At 42.8% G+C, this 20,035-nt stretch overlaps 1 protein-coding gene across 1 annotated transcript in view; it reads left to right on the forward strand.

Moving 5' to 3' along the window:
* CHL1 (cell adhesion molecule L1 like) overlaps window positions 1–20,035 on the forward strand; it is a 126,714-nt gene that overhangs the window by 95,191 nt on the left and 11,488 nt on the right. The window contains exons 15-23 of the mRNA XM_075833772.1: window positions 524–625; window positions 2,547–2,744; window positions 7,338–7,408; window positions 8,189–8,411; window positions 12,636–12,751; window positions 14,115–14,319; window positions 14,477–14,599; window positions 15,753–15,932; window positions 19,086–19,148. Coding sequence (XP_075689887.1) covers window positions 524–625; window positions 2,547–2,744; window positions 7,338–7,408; window positions 8,189–8,411; window positions 12,636–12,751; window positions 14,115–14,319; window positions 14,477–14,599; window positions 15,753–15,932; window positions 19,086–19,148 — 1,281 coding nt within the window. The remainder of the gene's footprint in view (window positions 1–523; window positions 626–2,546; window positions 2,745–7,337; window positions 7,409–8,188; window positions 8,412–12,635; window positions 12,752–14,114; window positions 14,320–14,476; window positions 14,600–15,752; window positions 15,933–19,085; window positions 19,149–20,035) is intronic.

Below are 20,035 nucleotides of genomic sequence, written 5' to 3' on the forward strand. Positions count from 1 at the left end.
AATTGATCACTCTTTAGGGGATAATTTTAAATATAAAAGAAAGCTCATATTAGTGGAAAGTTAATACAGATCTAAAACAGACTAAGGTCTTATGCAGACGAGCGTGTAACTCGTCCGTGTGACGGCCGTTAAAAAAACGTCCGTTACACGGACGCATGTATTTCAATTGGACCGCTTGCTGCTGCTGTTTCAATGGCCCGTGTGAAGGGTCCGTGGAAAAATAGGACATGTCCTATTTTCGTCCGTTTTCACAGATCCCTCAAAAGACTCAAGTCTATGAGGGATCCGTGAAAACGGGTCCCGCACTGGTGCAACTTGGACGTGAAAAACTGCCGTTTTTCACATTCGAGTTTGCACTCGGTCGTGTGAATCCGGCCTAACTGTCTCTTCTTTCATTATTTCAAGATGATTAGTGATAGTGTTTAAAAACTAAGCAAACATAATAATATATGCTGAGACTATATAGATAAATCTATATTCTCCTATATCATTCATTTGTTATAGCGTTTCTTTATTTTGGTAGATGTTGCAATGCCTCCTGAAAATGTACAGCTTTTGGAAAAGCAGGACCGTAGTGTTGTGCTGTCCTGGTCACCAGGTGACAGCCACAACAGCCCCATCTCAGGTATGTCATTAGCCTCATTATTTATTATTATTTCCCTTTATTTTTAAAGCATCAACATATTAGGCCTTGTCATCCATGTGAAAGTCCGTGTTGTGTCCATGTGCGTTCTGGATGTCATTTTTTTACATCCGTATGTCGTCCCTTTTTTTCTCCTCTGCAATCACTTCTTGGTCTCACTTCTCTTTCTATTACGCATCGCTTAGCAACGGATCTGTGAAAAACGGACAGCACCAGAATAGGGTATGGTGTGAGTTTCTTGCAATGGACACATGCTCCGTTGAAAAAAACAGATGTGTGCAAAGCCGCATTGAATTGTATCGGTCATTGTGCTGTCCGTTGTTAAAATAGACAGCACACGGACGAGAAATTCATTTGTGTGAATAAGGCCTTACACAGATGTACAACAATTGGGATGTAGATAAAAACTCCAATGAAACACATACAGAACCACAATATAGCTCAAAATCTAAGCGGATCAATCTAATCTGATCACTTGATGTACAGATGTGTGCTTTCTTACGCGTTTCCCCTTATCTCAATATATCCTGACATGTGTGGCACCAGATGACCAGGTTTGCAAGAAAAAATTATGAGATATCTTTGTTATGTGTGTGTCTGTGTGGCCACCCAGTGGTTGTATTGTGATTTGCAGCCTGTCAAGGGTTTTTCTAGCATGTCACGATATTGTATTGAATTGGTTTCAAGAGAAATTGGAGTCCTTAACCAAATTCAAGCAAAGGTAAGGCTGGACACATTTGTAGTAGGTGAGAAAACAGCCGTGGTTTGTGGGGATCATGGGCTGCTATAAAGAAGCATATTATTTTTTGAAAGCCTGTTTAAAAGGGCGATCCAGTCAAAATTCTTTTCCACTATTCTTATACACATGTGAAATGATTGTAGCAAAATAAAATTTCTGAGCAAACCTCAATGATTTGAACGGCTCTTTGCTTAGAACGCTGTATCAGATTTAGAGTAATAGAAATCTCTGAGCAGTGCCAAGGGGGTTCAAGCACTTTATCAAGCCTATCATTCTGGAAATCAGAGGCATCAAAGACATGATATTCTGCCATGGATCTCTGACATATCAGAAGGGGTTTTTCCTTTTAAAGGGTTTTTCCCACCATTATAAGTGATGGCAAATTGCTAGGGTATGCCATCACTTCCTGATTGATGGAGGTCTGACTGCTGGGACCCCCACTGAGCCTCAGGAGGAAGGGACAATAACACTAGTCAAACACTGCGGCTCCTTCATAGTTTTGACCGCTGTGCAGGGAAGAATCAGGGGAGTCCCCGGTCGCTTCATTCTCGGGATGTTGGACCCCCACTGATCATAACATTATGGCATATTCTAGCAATATGCCATAAGATTATAAGATGCGAATAGCCATTTAAACTATTTGCATGTAGAGGACAGTTTAATAGGGAATGATAGTGACGTCCGGAAAGGGGGGTTCCTGCCTGTGGAAAATACTGCGGCCCTGTGTGGATAGTAGTTATGAAGGACAGTAGAAATAGTTATACAATAATTTGAGGGTAAAGTGTAATAACTTAAATTTTATCCTCAGGTCGATTAAAAGCCAATTAAGAACCTAAGCGAGGGGGGGGCATTCATGACGGATTGTAGTAATGAGAATTATGTCTCTTTGGAAATGTTGCATAAGAGAAAGTATCACTGCTTGGAGGTAGAAACCTAGAAACGTAAAAGATTGACGGCAGAAAGAGATCACATGGTCCATCTAGTCTGTCCTTATATTATGTTAGGACAGATATATGTTTATCGCAGACATGGGATAGATATTCTAGATGTGCGGAATGAAGGAGGGATACCCGAAGATGGTAAACTTGTGAATAAATAATTACTAAACCATTTATTCCCTTATTTATTCATTTTATGTTTTCCAAATTACTTTTATCTTTCTAGAGTTTATTATCCAGTCCATAAAGAGCATTGATGAGACAGGAGAATGGGAAGATGTAGCCAATGTCCACGGAAATGTCACCTCAGTTCATGTGCAGCTTATTCCCAATTTTAAGTACCTATTCCGTGTCTTTGCTGTGAATGGAATTGGGAAAAGTCCTCCAAGTCTTGTCTCAGAAAATTATGGCACGCCACCTGCAGGTAACTGTACCGAATGAATAGCTAAACATAGTAACTTAAAGGGTAACTAAACTTTTAAAAAACTTTTGACACGTCATAGTGACATGTCAGAAGTTTTGATTGGTGGGGGTCCGAGCACTGAGTTCCCCACGGATCGCTAAAATGAAGCGGCAGAAGCACTCAGGTGATTGTTCCTGATCCGCTTTCATCGGAAAGCCGAGTGACCAGTGTACGGACTCGTAGACTTTCTATTGGTGCTCGCAAAGTGCTTTTTTTTTTGTATTATTTGCAGTCACAGTACCTGCACATTTATGTCACATTGTTAGGATGCGCTGACCAATTTCGTGTTGTTTGTATTGAAAAAGTAACTCTGACGCGTGTAAGTTATATTCTATAGGGCCTTTCATCCCAGTGAATTGCATTTTGGAGATTATAGAACTGCATAATGGTTTGTATTACAAATATTGTCCAAGTGAAATACAAATGAAGCTGAATTTGTCATTTGGCACATGATATTATGATGTGTTCTGTATGGTTGTCTATAGGATTGCATGTAAACCTCCTGAGTTATCTGAATAAGGTATCTTCATCTTTAAATTCCATTTTACAGCTTACCGTTTAAACATCAAAGGTACATTCCAAAAAATGACTTTTGGCACTCTTTAGGTATTGAGGATAAAAGTCTGCTTGTTAGACCTCAGCCTCTAGGCCTCTCCACTTATCCCAAGAATGGCTTGTCCATTGTGCTATCACTGTTTATTGTAGTGTATATGTCCTCTCGACTGTTTCTATATCTCCCATAGACTATGAGGAAAGGAGATTGTATGTGTGGCCACTTTTCCACCAAAAACAGAGAACTGTGCACTCCATTTTTAGTATTGGTGGTGTTCTGACAAACCAATGGAAATGCCATAAAAGTCACCAGCCCTTACTAAAATGGTAACTAAACTTTCAGAAAACTTCTGACATGTCATAGTGACATGTCAGAAGTTTTGATCAGTGGGGTTCCGAGCACTGAGACCCCCACCGATCGCTAAAACGAAGCGGCAGAAGCGGGTGAGCGCTGTGCCGCTTCGTTTCCGATCGCCTTTTCTTTCCAAGCTGATGTAGCGCTGTACGAGCTCATAGACTTTCTATTAAGTCCATACACCGTTACACTGGCTTTCCGAGAAAAGCCAATCAGAAACTATGCCGCTCAGCTCTCCCCCAAGCGAAAAGAAGCCGCTCACCTCTCCCGCAAGCGAATCTGCCACTACATTTAAGCGATCGGTGGGAGTCTCAGTGCTCACTATGACATGTCAGAAGTTTTCTGAAAGTTCAATTACCCTTTATTTATTACCTCAATTTAATAAGTAAAACTTAACATTCACAACCTAACCTTGGATCCTCACGCAATCGCAATTCGACTGCCATTGTAATGTTCCTGAGTTCCTAAGTATACCTGAATTAACGGAAACTTCAACTTTCTGGTTCAGACATATCACATTGTTGCGTCAATTAAATAAGTCGATTCAGTTCACTCCTGTGGACCACAAAGATGTGTATCGAAGGTCGTCTAGATCATCTTGCCATAAATATTTCTGGTTCACAAGGCGGACAACATTGTTATCCAGCATGTTAGCTTATTAATGGAACTATTTTTCCTTACCAAAAGAAGATGGAATGGAATAATTATCAGAAATCTGGTTCTACCATGTATGCTAGCAATGAAAGTCTGATTATATAGTTTTACAACTTAGTTTATTAGAACCATAATCCTGGCTTAATACTTAAAGGGGTTTTTCAGTTTTATCCAAATTTAATTTAATGGTATAAATGAAAAGTTCTACAACTTCCTAATAAACTTTGTGTTTTAATTCCTTACCATTTACAAGATATTTGTTTGCTGTGAATGAATGAGAACACTCTCTTGTTAACGCTCATAGTTTACAAACCTAAACATAACTAGTCCTGCTCTCTGTGAGAAGTAGATACAATTGTATCCAATCTAGGTAACGTGTGATAAAGATCAGCAGCGCATATCTCACTGATAGTTTTCTACAATATAAGGCCTCATGCACACGGCCGTGCCTGTAATCACGCCCCGCGATTGCTGGGATGGTCGGCCGCAGCCCGCATTTTCCGGCCATTCTCCCATACAAAGTATGGGAGCACGGTCCGTAAAATACAAAAGGTAGGACATGCTCCATAATTCCCGACACAGTACTACGGCACGGACATCTATCCGTAGCGATACGGAATGGTGTCCACGGCCAAGAGAACTGAATGGCTCCGTAATCCACAATTACAGTGATTTTTTATGGTCGTGTGCATGGGGCCTAAGGCCCCATGCACACGACCGTTTTTTAATCTATCCGTAAATACTGTCCATAAATACAGATCCATAGGCATCCATATTTCATCCGTATATACGGATCAGCAAAAAAGGGAGGCTGCTAATGATGTCACCAACATGTTGCATAGCAACATTTCCGTAAATACGGACAGTTTATGGATGCACATCCGTAGCCGTCCGAATTTATGGAAGCGCCTATAGGCTTCCATGGGAGAGTCCGTGCCGTAATTACGGACAAGAATAGGACAGGTTCTATAAATTTTTCAGCACGGACACCCATCCGTAAAAATACGGAAAGGTGTCTGTGGCCAATAGTAATGAATGGGTCCGTAATTATGGGCCGTAATTACGGATGAAATATACGGTCGTGTGCATGGGGCCTTAGGGTGTGTTCACATCTGTGTCGGTGTTCCGTTGATATGTTCCATCAGATCTTTCTTTTAGGGGAAACTATCAACGGAAAGGCAAACAAAACCCATAGCTTTCCATTAGCATTACCATTGATTTAAATGGTAATGCTTCCGTTGCTAATGGTTTCCGTTTGTGTCCCTTCTGTAAGGTTTCCGTTTATTTAGACGGAATCAATACCGCAGTCGAAAGTTATAGTTTCTGTTTGCCTTTCCGTTGATGGGTAACCCTGCTGGAAAGGTCTAACGGAACCCATCTACGGAATCTAACGTTAAAATTCAGACAAACGTAGCCAACCTCGGACGTGAGAAACGGCAGTTTTTTTTACATCCGAGGTGCACCCGCGCGGGACGCGTTATCACGCATCCCCCATAGACTAGAATCCTGCATGAAGCACAAAAAAAATAGGACATGTCCTATCTTTTCGCGGACCCTTCACATGCTCTGTTGAAGCAACGGTCGTGTGAACGGTCTCATTGAAATACATGAGTCACATGGACGAGTTAGACGCTCGTCTGAATGACCCTTTACAGTCTGTATTCCTGGCTGTTTAGCTCACAGAGCATTGCCTAGACTATATACCATTATATTCATGTTTCAGCTGAGACGTGGTATGTACAGGCTTGCAACCTCTGAATGTAAAAAAAAGTGCTCTCGGTCACTGCCTGCAAATAGATATCTTGAAATGGTGAGCAATTGAAACTAATATATTAGAAATTTGTATCATTTTTCTTTCATATCATTACATTTTAATTACCCAAAACCAGAAAACTGCTTTAATTTGGGAATACAAGAAAATGTCCAATTATGAGCAAATTGAAACTAAACACACTACGAAATAACAGAATTTTGTGTTGTCACTTAAAGGGAACCTGTCACCAGCATTTTAGCTATCAAGCCAGCAATACCTTGTGAAAGTGGGTGAAAAATCATTGTTATCTACCCCATAAATATAAGTAAGCTCTGTACCTTTAGTATTCCGTTTTTCAGCGGTCCCGAGCCATATGCAAATGAGCAGAAAAGAGTTAAATCTTCACTCGAAAAGAGTCCGATTTTCATTCCTCCGGCGTTTCAGAGTTGACTCCGCCTCCTTGTTTTTGATTGACAGCTTCTCTCACTCCAACGCACATGAAATCCCGCGCTTGCGCATTTAGACACTAAAGCAGCAGAAGCAGGGAAGGGTAGTGAAGCACGCATGCGCGATATTTGGAACGAGATTTCAGCATTTAGGGCTGGACAGGCGGCGGCGGTGGGCGGGGTTAAGATCCTGCATCATGGAGTAAAAATAAATTACCATAGGAGGCGCGAAAAGTTTAAACAAAAATATTTAGGGCAAGAGGAGGACTTCAGGAGAGAAGAGCACAGAAATGAACTTTGGACAGCTGCAGCCATTGAGGGGTCAGGCGATTTTATGGGTATATTCACACGCAGTGTTTCCAGACGTAATTCGAGCGTTTTACACCTCGAATTACGACTGAAAAAAATGCCCCTAATACGACTACAAACATCTGCCGATTTTACGGTGTTCTGTTCCCACGAGGTGTAATTTTACGTGTCGCTGTCAAAATACGGCGCGTAAAAAGACACCCACGAAAAAGAAGTGCATATCACTTCTTGGGACGTTTTTGGAGGCGTTTTTCATTGACTCCATTGAAAAACAGCTCCAATAATGGCCGTAAAATACGCCACGAAAAACGCGAGTTGCTACAAAAACGTCTAAAAATCAGGAGGTTTTCGCCTGAAAACAGCTCCGTATTTTCAGACGTTTTGGGTCACTGCGTGTGAACATACCCTAACAGGTAAGATGTTGATGACAGGATCCCTTTAAATATGAAAAAATAATAATGCTGAATGACTTCTTTTGTTTTTAGCTCCTGACAATAACCCACATACTATATTTGTTGAAGCAAATCATCCAGATGAAATGACAGTGAAATGGGAGGTGCGTTATAATAATAGTATGTAACTTGCCATATATTTTTAGGGGAAATCCCTTTTTTCTCTTTCAAAAATAGTTTTCTTAGTCTTTTGTATTGATTTGTTTGGTTAACCAAATATGTTGGTGCTAATATCTCCAAGTTTGAATCGCTATTCCAATCTAGTTATATTACATAATTCATAAAGGTCCAACATTCTGTGCTGACTTTTTTAATATATCTGTATAGTGGTAGGAGTTTGGTTTACCTGATACAGAGTGTTAAATGCCCTGCACAGACATACATTTAAAACATAAAATTCTATGACTGAAGCCACCACTAGAGGGAAGTATAAACAGTATGCAGTAAGCTCAAATGCTCCCCCTAGTGGTGGCTTCAAGCAGTCAGAATGTTATCTTTCAAATCTCTCTCTATGCAGGGGATTTGGAACTCTATATCAGAAAAACAAACAATTCAGATTTTAAAAAAACAAAACATTTTCAAGGGTGGATATCAATTGAAGGCTCAAAAGAGTTTTGGCTGCCTACTTAAGCAGGGCATTACGCCTTGCACACATTGGCATCATTCATACAAAGGTTGAATGGCACTGCTTTTATTCTGAATCACCCCTGCTTCTGATGCATGCACCACTAAACAGAAACTATTAATATGTTTGGAGGTTTTAAAGGTTAAAAAAAAAAGTGTTGTATCTGAGAAAGAAATGATTCCCCATGGAAGTGTTCTCTGTTACATGGTCCAGTATCTACTCAAGGGTTCCTGGTGATGTGTTGTATCATCTGTTTCAGCCTCTAAATTCAGATGAACAAAATGGTCCAGGTTTCGAGTACAAAGTTAGTTGGCGTTTACAGGGCGTGGAGACAGACTGGCATCATAAAAAAATGAATCGTCCACAATTTACAATAAAAAACACACCAACCTTTGTTCCATATGATATTCGTGTCCAAGCGGTTAATGATATTGGAGCTGGTCCTGATCCAGAGATACATACTGTATACTCGGGAGAAGACAGTGAGTACATTACTATAATGTTAATGAATGAAAGAAATCGGTATATGTTATTTACGTGACTGTTATAAATGATAAACAGGATTATTTTACCATTTCAGTGCTGAGGATGTGGATTGCAATTATTTATCGCTTTTTGTTGCTTTTCACCTATAGTCCGTGAAATATATTTTGATTTGTTTTTTATGAAAACTGATGACATTTTCTGTATGAATCTGTAAATAGCTGCACTGTTATATGTCATAACTATCTTTAAATCCTATTTATATTTGCTAAACAATGTCTTCCCCAAGCTTTTCTAACAGTACATAGCTTATAATTGTTTATCCCTACATCTTTTCCCTTTTTGTCTTATATGTTATATATATATTTTTTGAAGCCACTTTCTTCTGCAACGCTTTACAATAACATATCAATTGTAAGTTCAGTAGCCCAGTACTGCAGAGATACAGTTAGCAAGCTTATATAGCAACCCAGGAGCAGGAATAGTGACACAGATCTACATATTCTAAACACGGTGGAGCCGCAACTAAAACTATTTCTGTATCGCAGTGTGTATTACAGTGTGTCCAAATAAGGCTTCGTTCACATCTGCGTTGGCACTCCGTTCATGGGTTCCATCTGATTTTTCCGTCAGGGGAATCCATGAATGGAATCCAAACTGAAACAAACGGAAATCGTAGCAAACTGAAACCATAACAATAGCACAATCGACTACGGCATTGATTCCGTCAAAACAACGGAACCCTTAAACCACGGAGACAAACTGAAACCATTTGCACCGAATCAGTCACCATTGAAATCAATGGTGATGCAAACGGAAAACTATGGTTTCCGTTTGTTTCAATTTGGATTCCGTTCATGGGCTCCCCTGACGGAAAGGCCAGACGGAACCCATGAACTGAGTCCCAACGCGGATGTGAACAAAGCCTTACAAAGCCAGAGTTTATACAAATAACAGGACCATAAAAAGAGTAGATAACTCGACCATTCACACTAGGCTGTCCAAAACAAAAAAAATCAGGACCACAAATAGTGTAAATTACAGAGCCATATAGTGCACAAATAGCAGGGCCATACAGGGAACAAATAACAGAGGCATACACCGAGCTAACAAAGCCATAGATGGAGCAAATAACAGGGCCATTCAGAGTGCAAATGACCACAGAATACAGGTAGAAAAAAAACAGCCATAAACGGTGATAAAAACAGAGCAAACAACTCTATAAAAGGCATAAATAGCAGTGCCATACAGCGCACAAATAGCGGAGCCACAAGTAATAGCATCATAATGTGCTCACACACTGCCCACATACTTTAGATCAGTCAGATATTCGCCCATTCGTTTATTCACCCAGGCAATACCCATCCAGCTTCTCACTTACCCATACACTTATATACACCCATAAAAACATATACAGAGACACACATACCTATGCCCAAACTTACCTTTTCTTTCAGCATCCTCTATGTGTCCCCTGACACACTTTCTGTCACGTTATGATGTGCAAGCTTCAGTTACTGTGCTAACAGTTGTATTATGCTGCAGTGGAGATGGGTGAAATTTCACTACAGGGTGTTCCCTTTAAACCTGTATCCTAGATTAGTGATGTTAAGGGCAGATACCCTCTTTCAAGTGTTGTCTACAGAAATGAGTCTCATGAGCCTAGAAAAAAATGTTGATTTTTTTTTTCACCTTCCTCTAGGCAGTGCCCTCTGTGGATGCTGCCGCAGTGCCCTCTGTGGATGCTGCCGCTGTGCCCTCTGTGGATGCTGCCGCTGTGCCCTCTGTGGATGCTGCCGCTGTGCCCTCTGTGGATGCTGCCGCAGTGCCCTCTGTGGATGCTGCCGCAGTGCCCTCTGTGGATGCTGCCGCAGTGCCCTCTGTGGATGCTGCCGCAGTGCCCTCTGTGGATGCTGCCGCAGTGCCCTCTGTGGATGCTGCCGCAGTGCCCTCTGTGGATGCTGCCGCAGTGCCCTCTGTGGATGCTGCCGCAGTGCCCTCTGTGGATGCTGCCGCAGTGCCCTCTGTGGATGCTGCCGCAGTGCCCTCTGTGGATGCTGCCGCAGTGCCCTCTGTGGATGCTGCCGCAGTGCCCTCTGTGGATGCTGCCGCAGTGCCGTCTGTGGATGCTGTCGCAGTGCCCTCTGTGGATGCTGCCGCAGTGCCCTCTGTGGATGCTGCCGCTGTGCCCTCTGTGGATGCTGCCGCTGTGCCCTCTGTGGATGCTGCCGCTGTGCCCTCTGTGGATGCTGCCGCTGTGCCCTCTGTGGATGCTGCCGCAGTGCCCCCTGTGGATGCTGACGCAGTGCCCTCTGTGGATGCTGACGCAGTGCCCTCTGTAGATGCTGCCACAGATTCCTCTGTAGATGCTGCCACAGATTCCTCTGTAGATGCTGCCACAGATCCCTCTGTAGATGCTGCCACAGTGCCCTCTATAGATGCTGCCACAGTGCCCTCTGTAGATGCTGCCACAGTGCCCTCTGTAGATGCTGCCACAGTGCCCTCTATAGATGCTGCCACAGTGCCCTCTGTAGATAATGCAACACACCCCTAGATAATGCCACAGTGCCCTCTGTAGATAATGCCACAGTGCCCTCTGTAGATAATGCAACACACCCCTAGATAATGCCACAGTGTCCCCTGTAGATAATGCCACAGTGCCCTCTGTAGATAATGCAACACACCCCTAGATAATGCCACAGTGGTCCTCTGTATATACTGCCACAGTGCTCTCTGTAGATGCTGCCAGTGCCCTCCGTAGTTGCTGCCACAGTGCCCTCCGCAGATGCTGCCACAGTGCCCTCCGCAGATGCTGCCACAGTGCCCTCCACAGATACTGCCACAGTGCCCTCCGCAGATGCTGCCACAGTGCCCTTCGCAGATGCTGCCACAGTGCCCTCCGCAGAGAGCTAGAGTCCCAGAGCAGAGCCGCTTCTAGCACCCTGCCTGGGATTCCAGCTCTGCTCCTGACATCACTGTCCATATATGGACAGAGATGTCAGGGGCAACCCCAGAGCTGGAGTCCCGGGCAGAGCGCTAGTAGGCTCTTCCTGGGACTCCAGCTGTGCTCTTAACATCACTGGGACTCCTGCTCTGGGGAAGCCCCTGACATCATTGTCGATGTATGGACAGCGATTTCAGAGGCTTCCCCAGAGTCCCAGAGCAGAGCCGATACAAGCGCTCTGCCCGTGACTCCGCTCTGGGGAAGACCCTGACACACTGTCCATATATGGACAGCGATGTCAGGGAATTCCACAGAGTCCCGGAGCATAGCCTGTACTAGCGCTCTGCACAGGACTCCGGTTCTGGGGAAGCCCCAGACATCGTTTGTCCAAACATGGACACCGATGTCAGTGAATTCCACAGAGTCCCGGAGCAGAGCCGATACTAGCGCTCTGCCCGGGACTCCGCTCTGGAGAAGACCCTGATACACTGTCCATATGTGGACAGCGATGTCAGGGAATTCCACAGAGTCCCGGAGCAGAGCCGATACTAGCGCTCTGCCCGGGACTCCGCTCTGGGGAAGACCCTGATACACTGTCCATATGTGGACAGCGATGTCAGGGAATTCCACAGAGTCCCGGAGCAGAGCCGATACTAGCGCTCTGCCCGGGACTCCGCTCTGGAGAAGACCCTGATACACTGTCCATATGTGGACAGCGATGTCAGGGAATTCCACAGAGTCCCGGAGCAGAGCCGATACTAGCGCTCTGCCCGGGACTCCGCTCTGGGGAAGACCCTGATACACTGTCCATATGTGGACAGCGATGTCAGGGAATTCCACAGAGTCCCGGAGCAGAGCCGATACTAGCGCTCTGCCCGGGACTCCGCTCTGGGGAAGACCCTGACACACTGTCCATATATGGACAGCGAAGTCAGGGAATTCCACAGAGTCCCGGAGCAGAGCTGATACTAGCGCTCTGCCCGGGACTCCGCTCTGGGGAAGCCCCAGACATCGCTGTTCATATGTGGACAGCGATGTCAGGGAATTCCAGAGTCTCGGAGCAGAGACGATACTAGCGGCTCTGTGTTCCGCGGGCCGCAGATGACAGCCCCAGGGGCCGCATGCGGCCCGCGGGCCGCGTGCTTGAGACCCCTGTTCTAGATCAATACTATAGACTGTAATAATAGGTTGAGCTAGCGGGACTTTTATCAACTGATAAAATACATTGTTGCAGAAAAGAAAAATGTACATTTAATGCATTTAAAATATGTCTTTCTAGATCCTGGTGCAGCTCCATCTAATGTGTCAGTGACCCTCGTAAACCACATGATAGCCAATGTGACGTGGACAGAAATATCACAGGACAGGGTACGAGGACATCTATCAGGTTACAAGGTAAAGAATTTATATAATTTATAACAAACATATATAAAACAATACACTACAACATTCATAGTGTAAGAACAACTCCAGTTAAAAATCCAGTAAAGGTATGAAAAATTATATTTAAAGGCTATGTTCAATTTGATGGCCAATAACTCCTGATCCCCAAACCAAGTAAAAGCGCTCTGCGGAAGAAAAAAGTTTCGAATAATAGCCACATACCACTGCCTTCACTTTTGGAGCCTCTCTGGAACAGAAATACGCCTGCACCAACAGAGGAGGCGTCCACCTCCAACAAAGACTGTAGAGATACATCGGGAGGATGGAGGGTTGAGGCAGACGTGAAGGCACTGTTAAGGCTGTTAAATGCAGATTCTGCCTCTGGAGTCCACATCATGGTGTTCATACCTTTCTTTGTGAGGGTAGAGATGGGAGCCGTCAGTGAAGAGAAGTGTGGGATAAACTACCGGTAGAAGTTGGCGAATCCCAAAAAGCGCTGTATGGACCTCAAACCTTGAGGACGTGGCCATTCCAGGACGGCCTGTACCTTCTCAGGGTCCACCTTGAGGCCTTGATCTGAGATGATATAGCCCAGGAAGGGGAGAGAATTTTTCTCAAACACGCACTTCTCCAGCTTGGCATACAGGTGATTCTACCTTAGTCGCAGCAGAACTTGACGGACATGTCTTAGATGAGTCGTCGGATCTGGAGAAAAAATCAAGATGTCCTCAAGATAGACCACAAAACAGACATAGAGAAGATCTCTGAGAATGTCATTGACGAATTCCTGGAAGACCGCGGGAGCGTTACACAGACTGAAGGGCATCACCAGGTATTCGTAGTGCCCGTCTCGTGTATTAAACTCTGTCTTCCACTCATCACCTTGACAGATTCGAATCAAGTTGTAAGCCCCACGCAAGTCCAGCGTTTTTTTTATATCGCTCCAAAGCATCTGAAATGAAAAATCCTGGTCATACGTTCTTCCATCTGTACTCTACTTTTTGCTAATTTAACAAATGTATGCTGGGCTAAGTTCACACTACCGTTAATATACGTTAATATCCGTCAGGGGAAGAGAGTATCGTAAGATTAAACAGAAAGCAACGATTGATTTCAATGGTAATTCTTTAGCTTCAGTTGCTTTCCGTTTGTCTCTGTTCACTAGGTTTCCGTTTTGGTTTTTTTGACGGATGCAAAAGAGCAGTCTGCAGAACTTTTGCTCTGCTCCATTAGGGCATCTCTATGACTATTGAGTAGTTATCACACATATATGCATATATTCATCAGTTTAGTCTCAGTTAGAGGAATACCTGAAACTTTGCTTTATGTTTGCTTTCTAGTCCAAACTGTGGTATGTCTCTATTATTCTATCTAGATAATTTACTGGAAAGTGAAAAGTCTACATGATGGAAAGATACATCACGGTGAGCGACATACTCTGTCATTTACTGGTCAAAGGAACGCCGGGGTAATCCCAATAGTTCATCCATTCTGCGAGTATCAAGTATGTGTTGTAGCCTATAACACTCGAGGTGATGGCCCAGAGAGTGTCCCTGTCACATTCCAAACTCCAGAAGGAGGTGAGAAAATATGATGAAAAATGAGTATCAGTTATTCCATGAAAATGATTGTTAACAATATGTTTTTGGATGTGTGACAGCTATCTGTGCTCAATGGTAGGTGATATGTAAGCAAGTGTACAGATCATTTTTTAGGCTTTTGTTTCTTATTTCTCAGTGCCTGAACAACCACAGTTCCTCCGAATTGTAAGTTCTGACCAGGAGTCCTTCACACTGTCCTGGGCCCCACCAAAAAGAACAAATGGTTTCCTTACCAGTTACATACTGCAGCACCAGATAAGTATGTCAATTTACTTAATACATAACAAATTATGTTGTTTCAATTTTTAAAATACCATAGCACAACCTACCAGTCATTGTCGGTCCAAGCGCACAGACAGTCCTTTAAATAAATTCAAGAGGTTTTCCCATCTTGACAATCTCCTCTTTAAATGGGGACATGCTGGCGATCAGTTGATCAGCTGAAACCCATGGAATCGGGTGTTATCACCGGAGGAAGCTGAGAGAGGCGGCACATTGGTTTTAGAAAGTGGTTTACATGGTAGCCATTCAAATTAATGGGCCGCCATTTAATATATAGTCCTGAGATCTCTGCTGTGGGATACACTCTTTGCGCTCTCTTTGACATCCATAATTGTTTCCACAGGTTTTGATCAATTATCTTTTAGAGTCCATCCAAGGGGATGTAATGGGAGATACCTGATTCATGATACGCTCATAGCAGGCCATCTTTTTAGACCCACCTTCAAAACAAAGTTGCACCAAGATCATGTTCATGTGGACAGTACAAACATTTGGACTGATCTTATGAAACTAAAGATTGCAAACAGGATTTTTTTTTTCTAAATAATTGTTCAGATTGGTAGGGTTATCTATTTACTATCAAATTTTATACGTTCTACTTTATAGATGTATATATATTAACTGGACATTTCGGTGATTCTTTCTTTGCCAATGTACATTGAAGAGATGTATAAAGTCCAAACTCTGCCAGGCTAGACAGCCATGTCCTCCTTACTCAGAGTCTCTATTTTGTAAGACTGTCAAACTTGTCCCAGCATTACTGAGAACTGTCTGAGCACACTTCTAGCAGCCTTTATCCATGCAACTCTAGAAAAACTGGTAGTATTATACATTAATCCATCCCATCAGACATGGATGAGCAGTCTTTCTCCTGTTTGTAATTGTGTATGATGTATAACCAGGGACGTAACCGTAGGGGTGCAAAGGTCGCAGCCGCAGGGGGCCCAAAAGTCCATCTAACTTATACGAGGAGACCAGTACTATAAATTAACTGTATGGGTCCCCAATCAACGATTTTGCATTGGGTCCCAGGAGCACTTATAGCTATGCATCAAAACTGTGCCTGCAATCTTACATCAAGAAATCACCATTTTTTATGCATCTAATACATTTTTTTCTGTATCTTGTAGTTAATGAAAGTGATGTCATTGGGAGTTTTCATAACATAACCATAAAAAACCCAAATGCAGTCAGTCAAAGAATTTCCCATCTTGAGCATGGTATGAAGTACAAGTTCTACCTACGAGCATGTACACGTATTGGATGTAGCAAGCCTGTGAGTGAGGAAGGACTGCCCATAACGCAAGCAAGTAAGATGTCTTATAGGTTATTAATGGTGTCGGCATTTGTTGTTCGAAAATGTTGGAAATATCCTGAGCATTATGAGTATCAGCAATAGAGAAACATGTCTAATGATAGGTTATATATGATCATGGAACAAAAGCTACAAGCCATGTAACATTCAAAATCCAGACAATTGGTCCTTTCTGTCATTAATAGGGAACTATAGGTTTTTTTTAATAAGTATTTAAGGTGGACCACCTGCAATGAAAAGAATAGATAATAGACTGTTTTACGTTCTCTATAAAACTTGAACAGACTATTTATGACACATGGCACACCTAATAATTAGTGGGAATAGACATGATGATTCACAAATGCTGGTTCACATCCAGGTTCTCATGTATGTACCAAGAGTTATTAATCACCTTGAATGACTTAAAGACAGTGGTCTAGACATTGACCTTTTATCAACCAGTACTTGTGGGAAAGTGGAACCTCTGATCTGAAAAATGTGGGTAACTTTGCAGGTGTCTCCTTAAAGAGGATCTGTCACTAGTTTAGTAATGCAAAATTTCCTAACTAATCTGTCACACTAATAATTTCAGTGAAAATTGTGTCCCAAAACATTTATTATTTTAAAAGTTATGAACTTATTTCTAAATATGCAAATGAGGCTATAGTAGCCAAAGGGGCGGTAACGCTGCTCTTTTCTCTTTGAGTGGTGTTTGTGTTGTCTGTATGACGATGTCCCTCAGCGCTCATCCAGGGACCATCTTCCTGGATGAGCACTGAGGCAATGTGTTGAAGGAGCTTCGGCCAGAAGTATAAACAAAGTGTGACCTCGCGATTGAAGCTGTGTGTCAAGGAATCACTACTTAAGCAATTCAGAGAGTGAAAGTTTATGGAATTGCTACACTAGCAATTCCCCAAGGGCAGCTGGAGACTGTCTGGATCAAGAATTCAAGTAAATCAGCTACCTCAAGTCCATCACCACTCTGGTCAGCAGAGTCTAAAGCTACTCTATGGTCTTCACCAGAGCCCGCCGCAAGGCAGGTTGGATTTGGTCGCATAGAACCGAGTTTGCTTTTACAGAATAAGGTGTTCTACAGGAGGTGCACTTGCAGGCAATACCCGAATGGATAGCCAGAAAGCCAGATGGGGAAATAAACAAGCAGAGTTCAAACCAGGAGAGACTAAAAGTCCAAATCACAAAACAAAAGTATACCAGGATTTGCAGAGGTCAAAACCAGCTGTGAGCAGAATATCCAAATAAGTGAGCAGAAGGTAAAACCTAAGACAAAGCTGAAGTCCAGTTCAAAGAGTCCAAATATTCAGACACATGTATTCACAAGAAAATCACAAGCAACAAACAAGAAACTGAACAGACTCAAATACTCCACCCTTGGCCCTGATAGGTTGCAGACAGAGAAAACAGATTGGCTCTGCATTACAAACCAGGGCCACCCAGAAGCTTGGCTTGTAGTCATGACACCCTAAAAGTGATGGACGTTTCCTAACACTGAGATCACGCTGTGCAGGGAAGGGGAGAAGCTGTATGATGCTAAATGGACAGACTCATACAGACAACACAAACTCCGTCCACAGAAAGAGAGCAGCGTTACTGCCCCTTTGGCTAGTATAACCTCATTTGCACATTTAGAAATAAGCTCATAACTTTTAAAATAATAAATGTTTTGGGACACAATTTTCACTGGGATATTGCACAATGTGTCCTTCCGATGGCACTACCTTTTTTCTCTGATCCCTTTAGAGGTCACCGGTCGCAACACAGATGACTCTGTTGTAACCTAGAAATCAATGGTGCTGCCAAAAATAAAACCAATTTCACTCAGGGATTCCTCCCTCACTGAGCTACCAGGAGCTCCTGATCACTCAAAAAATGGCACCTCACAAGATGCCGCTGGCTCCATAGACCACCTCCCTAAAATTCCTTCCATTTCAGTCCCACCTACACTAATGTTAAACACAGACAGGACATATACCAGACATACACCGAGGGGACAGACACACATTAGCAGACAGGGGAAACAAACGGGGGCACAGAAACCACATCACCACCGACGGCAGGTACACAAGGGGACAATTATAATTGATATACGGCATATCCCCCTTACAGGTTAATTGCATTGCCCTGTACATGAAACCTTACTTATTTAGTGTATGATTGTCTTTATAACAGAGATCATCAGCTGAGTACGCAAATTTATGGAATAAGTTGGCAGTCGTATTAGGCCACATGACCATATTATGATTCAATATAAACCCAGTTGCACAGAGCAGTAATACAGCACCCATAAAAGTCTATGGGGCCGTAATGAACCTCTATATACAATTATATACAGAGGGATACAGTTTTCTCTGTCAGATACTTACAAAAGCCGACATAAAAGAACTGACATATCAAGTCGGGTGTGCTTCACGAATGTATTTTCCACTTGAAGAATAACGGTAATACTACATCATCTATCAGTGCAAATACATAAAAACATAAGTTTGCTACTAAATAAAAATATATTTATAGTATTCACATGTTTGATCAAAGGTGTTACTCTGTTTCCCTAATTTAATGTGTAGGAATTGAGTGATGAATAGGATGACATTCTTACCCCAGGGTTTATACTTTGTCTACAAGTTCATTTTCTAACACGATAAGGCTGGGTTCACACACACTATTTACGGACGTAATTCGGGCGTTTTAGCCCCGAATTACGTCCGAAAATGCGGCTCAAAAGCATCGGCAAACATCTGCCCATTCATTTGAATGGGTTTTACGATGTTCTGTGCCGACGGTCATTTTTTTTACGCGCCGCTGTCAAAAGGCGGCGCGTAAAAAAGACGCCCGCGTCAAAGAAGTGCCTGTCACTTCTTCAGACCTAAATGGAGCCGTTTTCCATGGACTCCATGGAAAAACAGCTCCAATTACGTCCGTAATGGACGCAGTGAAAGACGCCTGCACATGCCATTACGGCTGAAATTACGGAGCTGTTTTCTCCTGAAATCAGCTCCGTCATTTCAGCCGTAACGGACGCTGCCGTCTGAACATACCCTTATTATAACAGTCTATCACAAAAATTCTCCCGTGACGTAGATGAGAAATCCAATACAAATAGGAAATTGTGCACAAGAAAATATCTTCAAAAACTTCTAATTTCTTTCAGGATTTTCTACTTTTTCTTCTCCAACTCACACTTCTGTTCTTGCTGCCAAAGTTCCTGCTATAGGTTTGTACTGCTGCTTGTTGTCGGTCTTGCCATTTGTCAGTGTCTGTACTCCCTGCATTATGCTTCATTTCTTAAGAGGGGTTTTTCCACTTTAGAAATTTATGGCATAACCTCAGGATATGCTACAAAAGTCTGATAGGCAGGGGGTTCTACTTTTCGGAGCACCACTTATCCGGAGGACATGGTAACCTAAATCCTGCCACACAGGTCAGGCGGCAGGTGCATCCAGGTGGTAGCTAAATGGGCAAGTGGGAAAACCCCTTTTGCTTCTAACTGTTTCTTCATTTTATTGATCTGATTTGATTCTACAATAATTGAGAATAGAATAAAAGATTTAGCTCATTTATGTCTTAATTTATATAGCATAGTGCTTTGAGATAGGAATATCAAGGCCGTGTTTTGCTGAATACATTTTTAGTGCACCTAAGATTTTGTTAAGATTCCCTTAAACAAAAAATCTTGGGCCTCAGGAGGTAAAAGTAATTATTATAAAGATTTTAAATTATTACTGTTCTTCTGTTGGGCAGGTTTCTTTTAGTCTCAGAGTGAGTTTTCTGCAAAATCTTTGATCTTACTGGTGCAGGAGCCTGAGTGGTCACTCACGTACAACTCATGTGGTTGCTACATTTTTGTATGTTATAGAGATGTGGCAAAAGTTTTCATAGTTGCTCCTAACCTTCCCCTAGTGGTGTCTGCAAGCAACCAGAATTGTATCTTCTAAATCAATGGAGCTTGTCCGCTCCAACCACTGTTCAAACCCCGCCGATCCGCAGCGGTTGTCTCCGCCAGTCTTTGTTGACTTGCTCTGCAGTGATAATGCGCCATTCATGCATAGGAAGAAGAAGCGATGACATCCGCATTCCAAAAAAGCTAATCTTTGTCCATTA

The sequence above is a fragment of the Rhinoderma darwinii genome, chromosome 7 (genome assembly GCF_050947455.1).
Source record: "Rhinoderma darwinii isolate aRhiDar2 chromosome 7, aRhiDar2.hap1, whole genome shotgun sequence".
Lineage (NCBI taxonomy): Eukaryota > Metazoa > Chordata > Amphibia > Anura > Rhinodermatidae > Rhinoderma > Rhinoderma darwinii.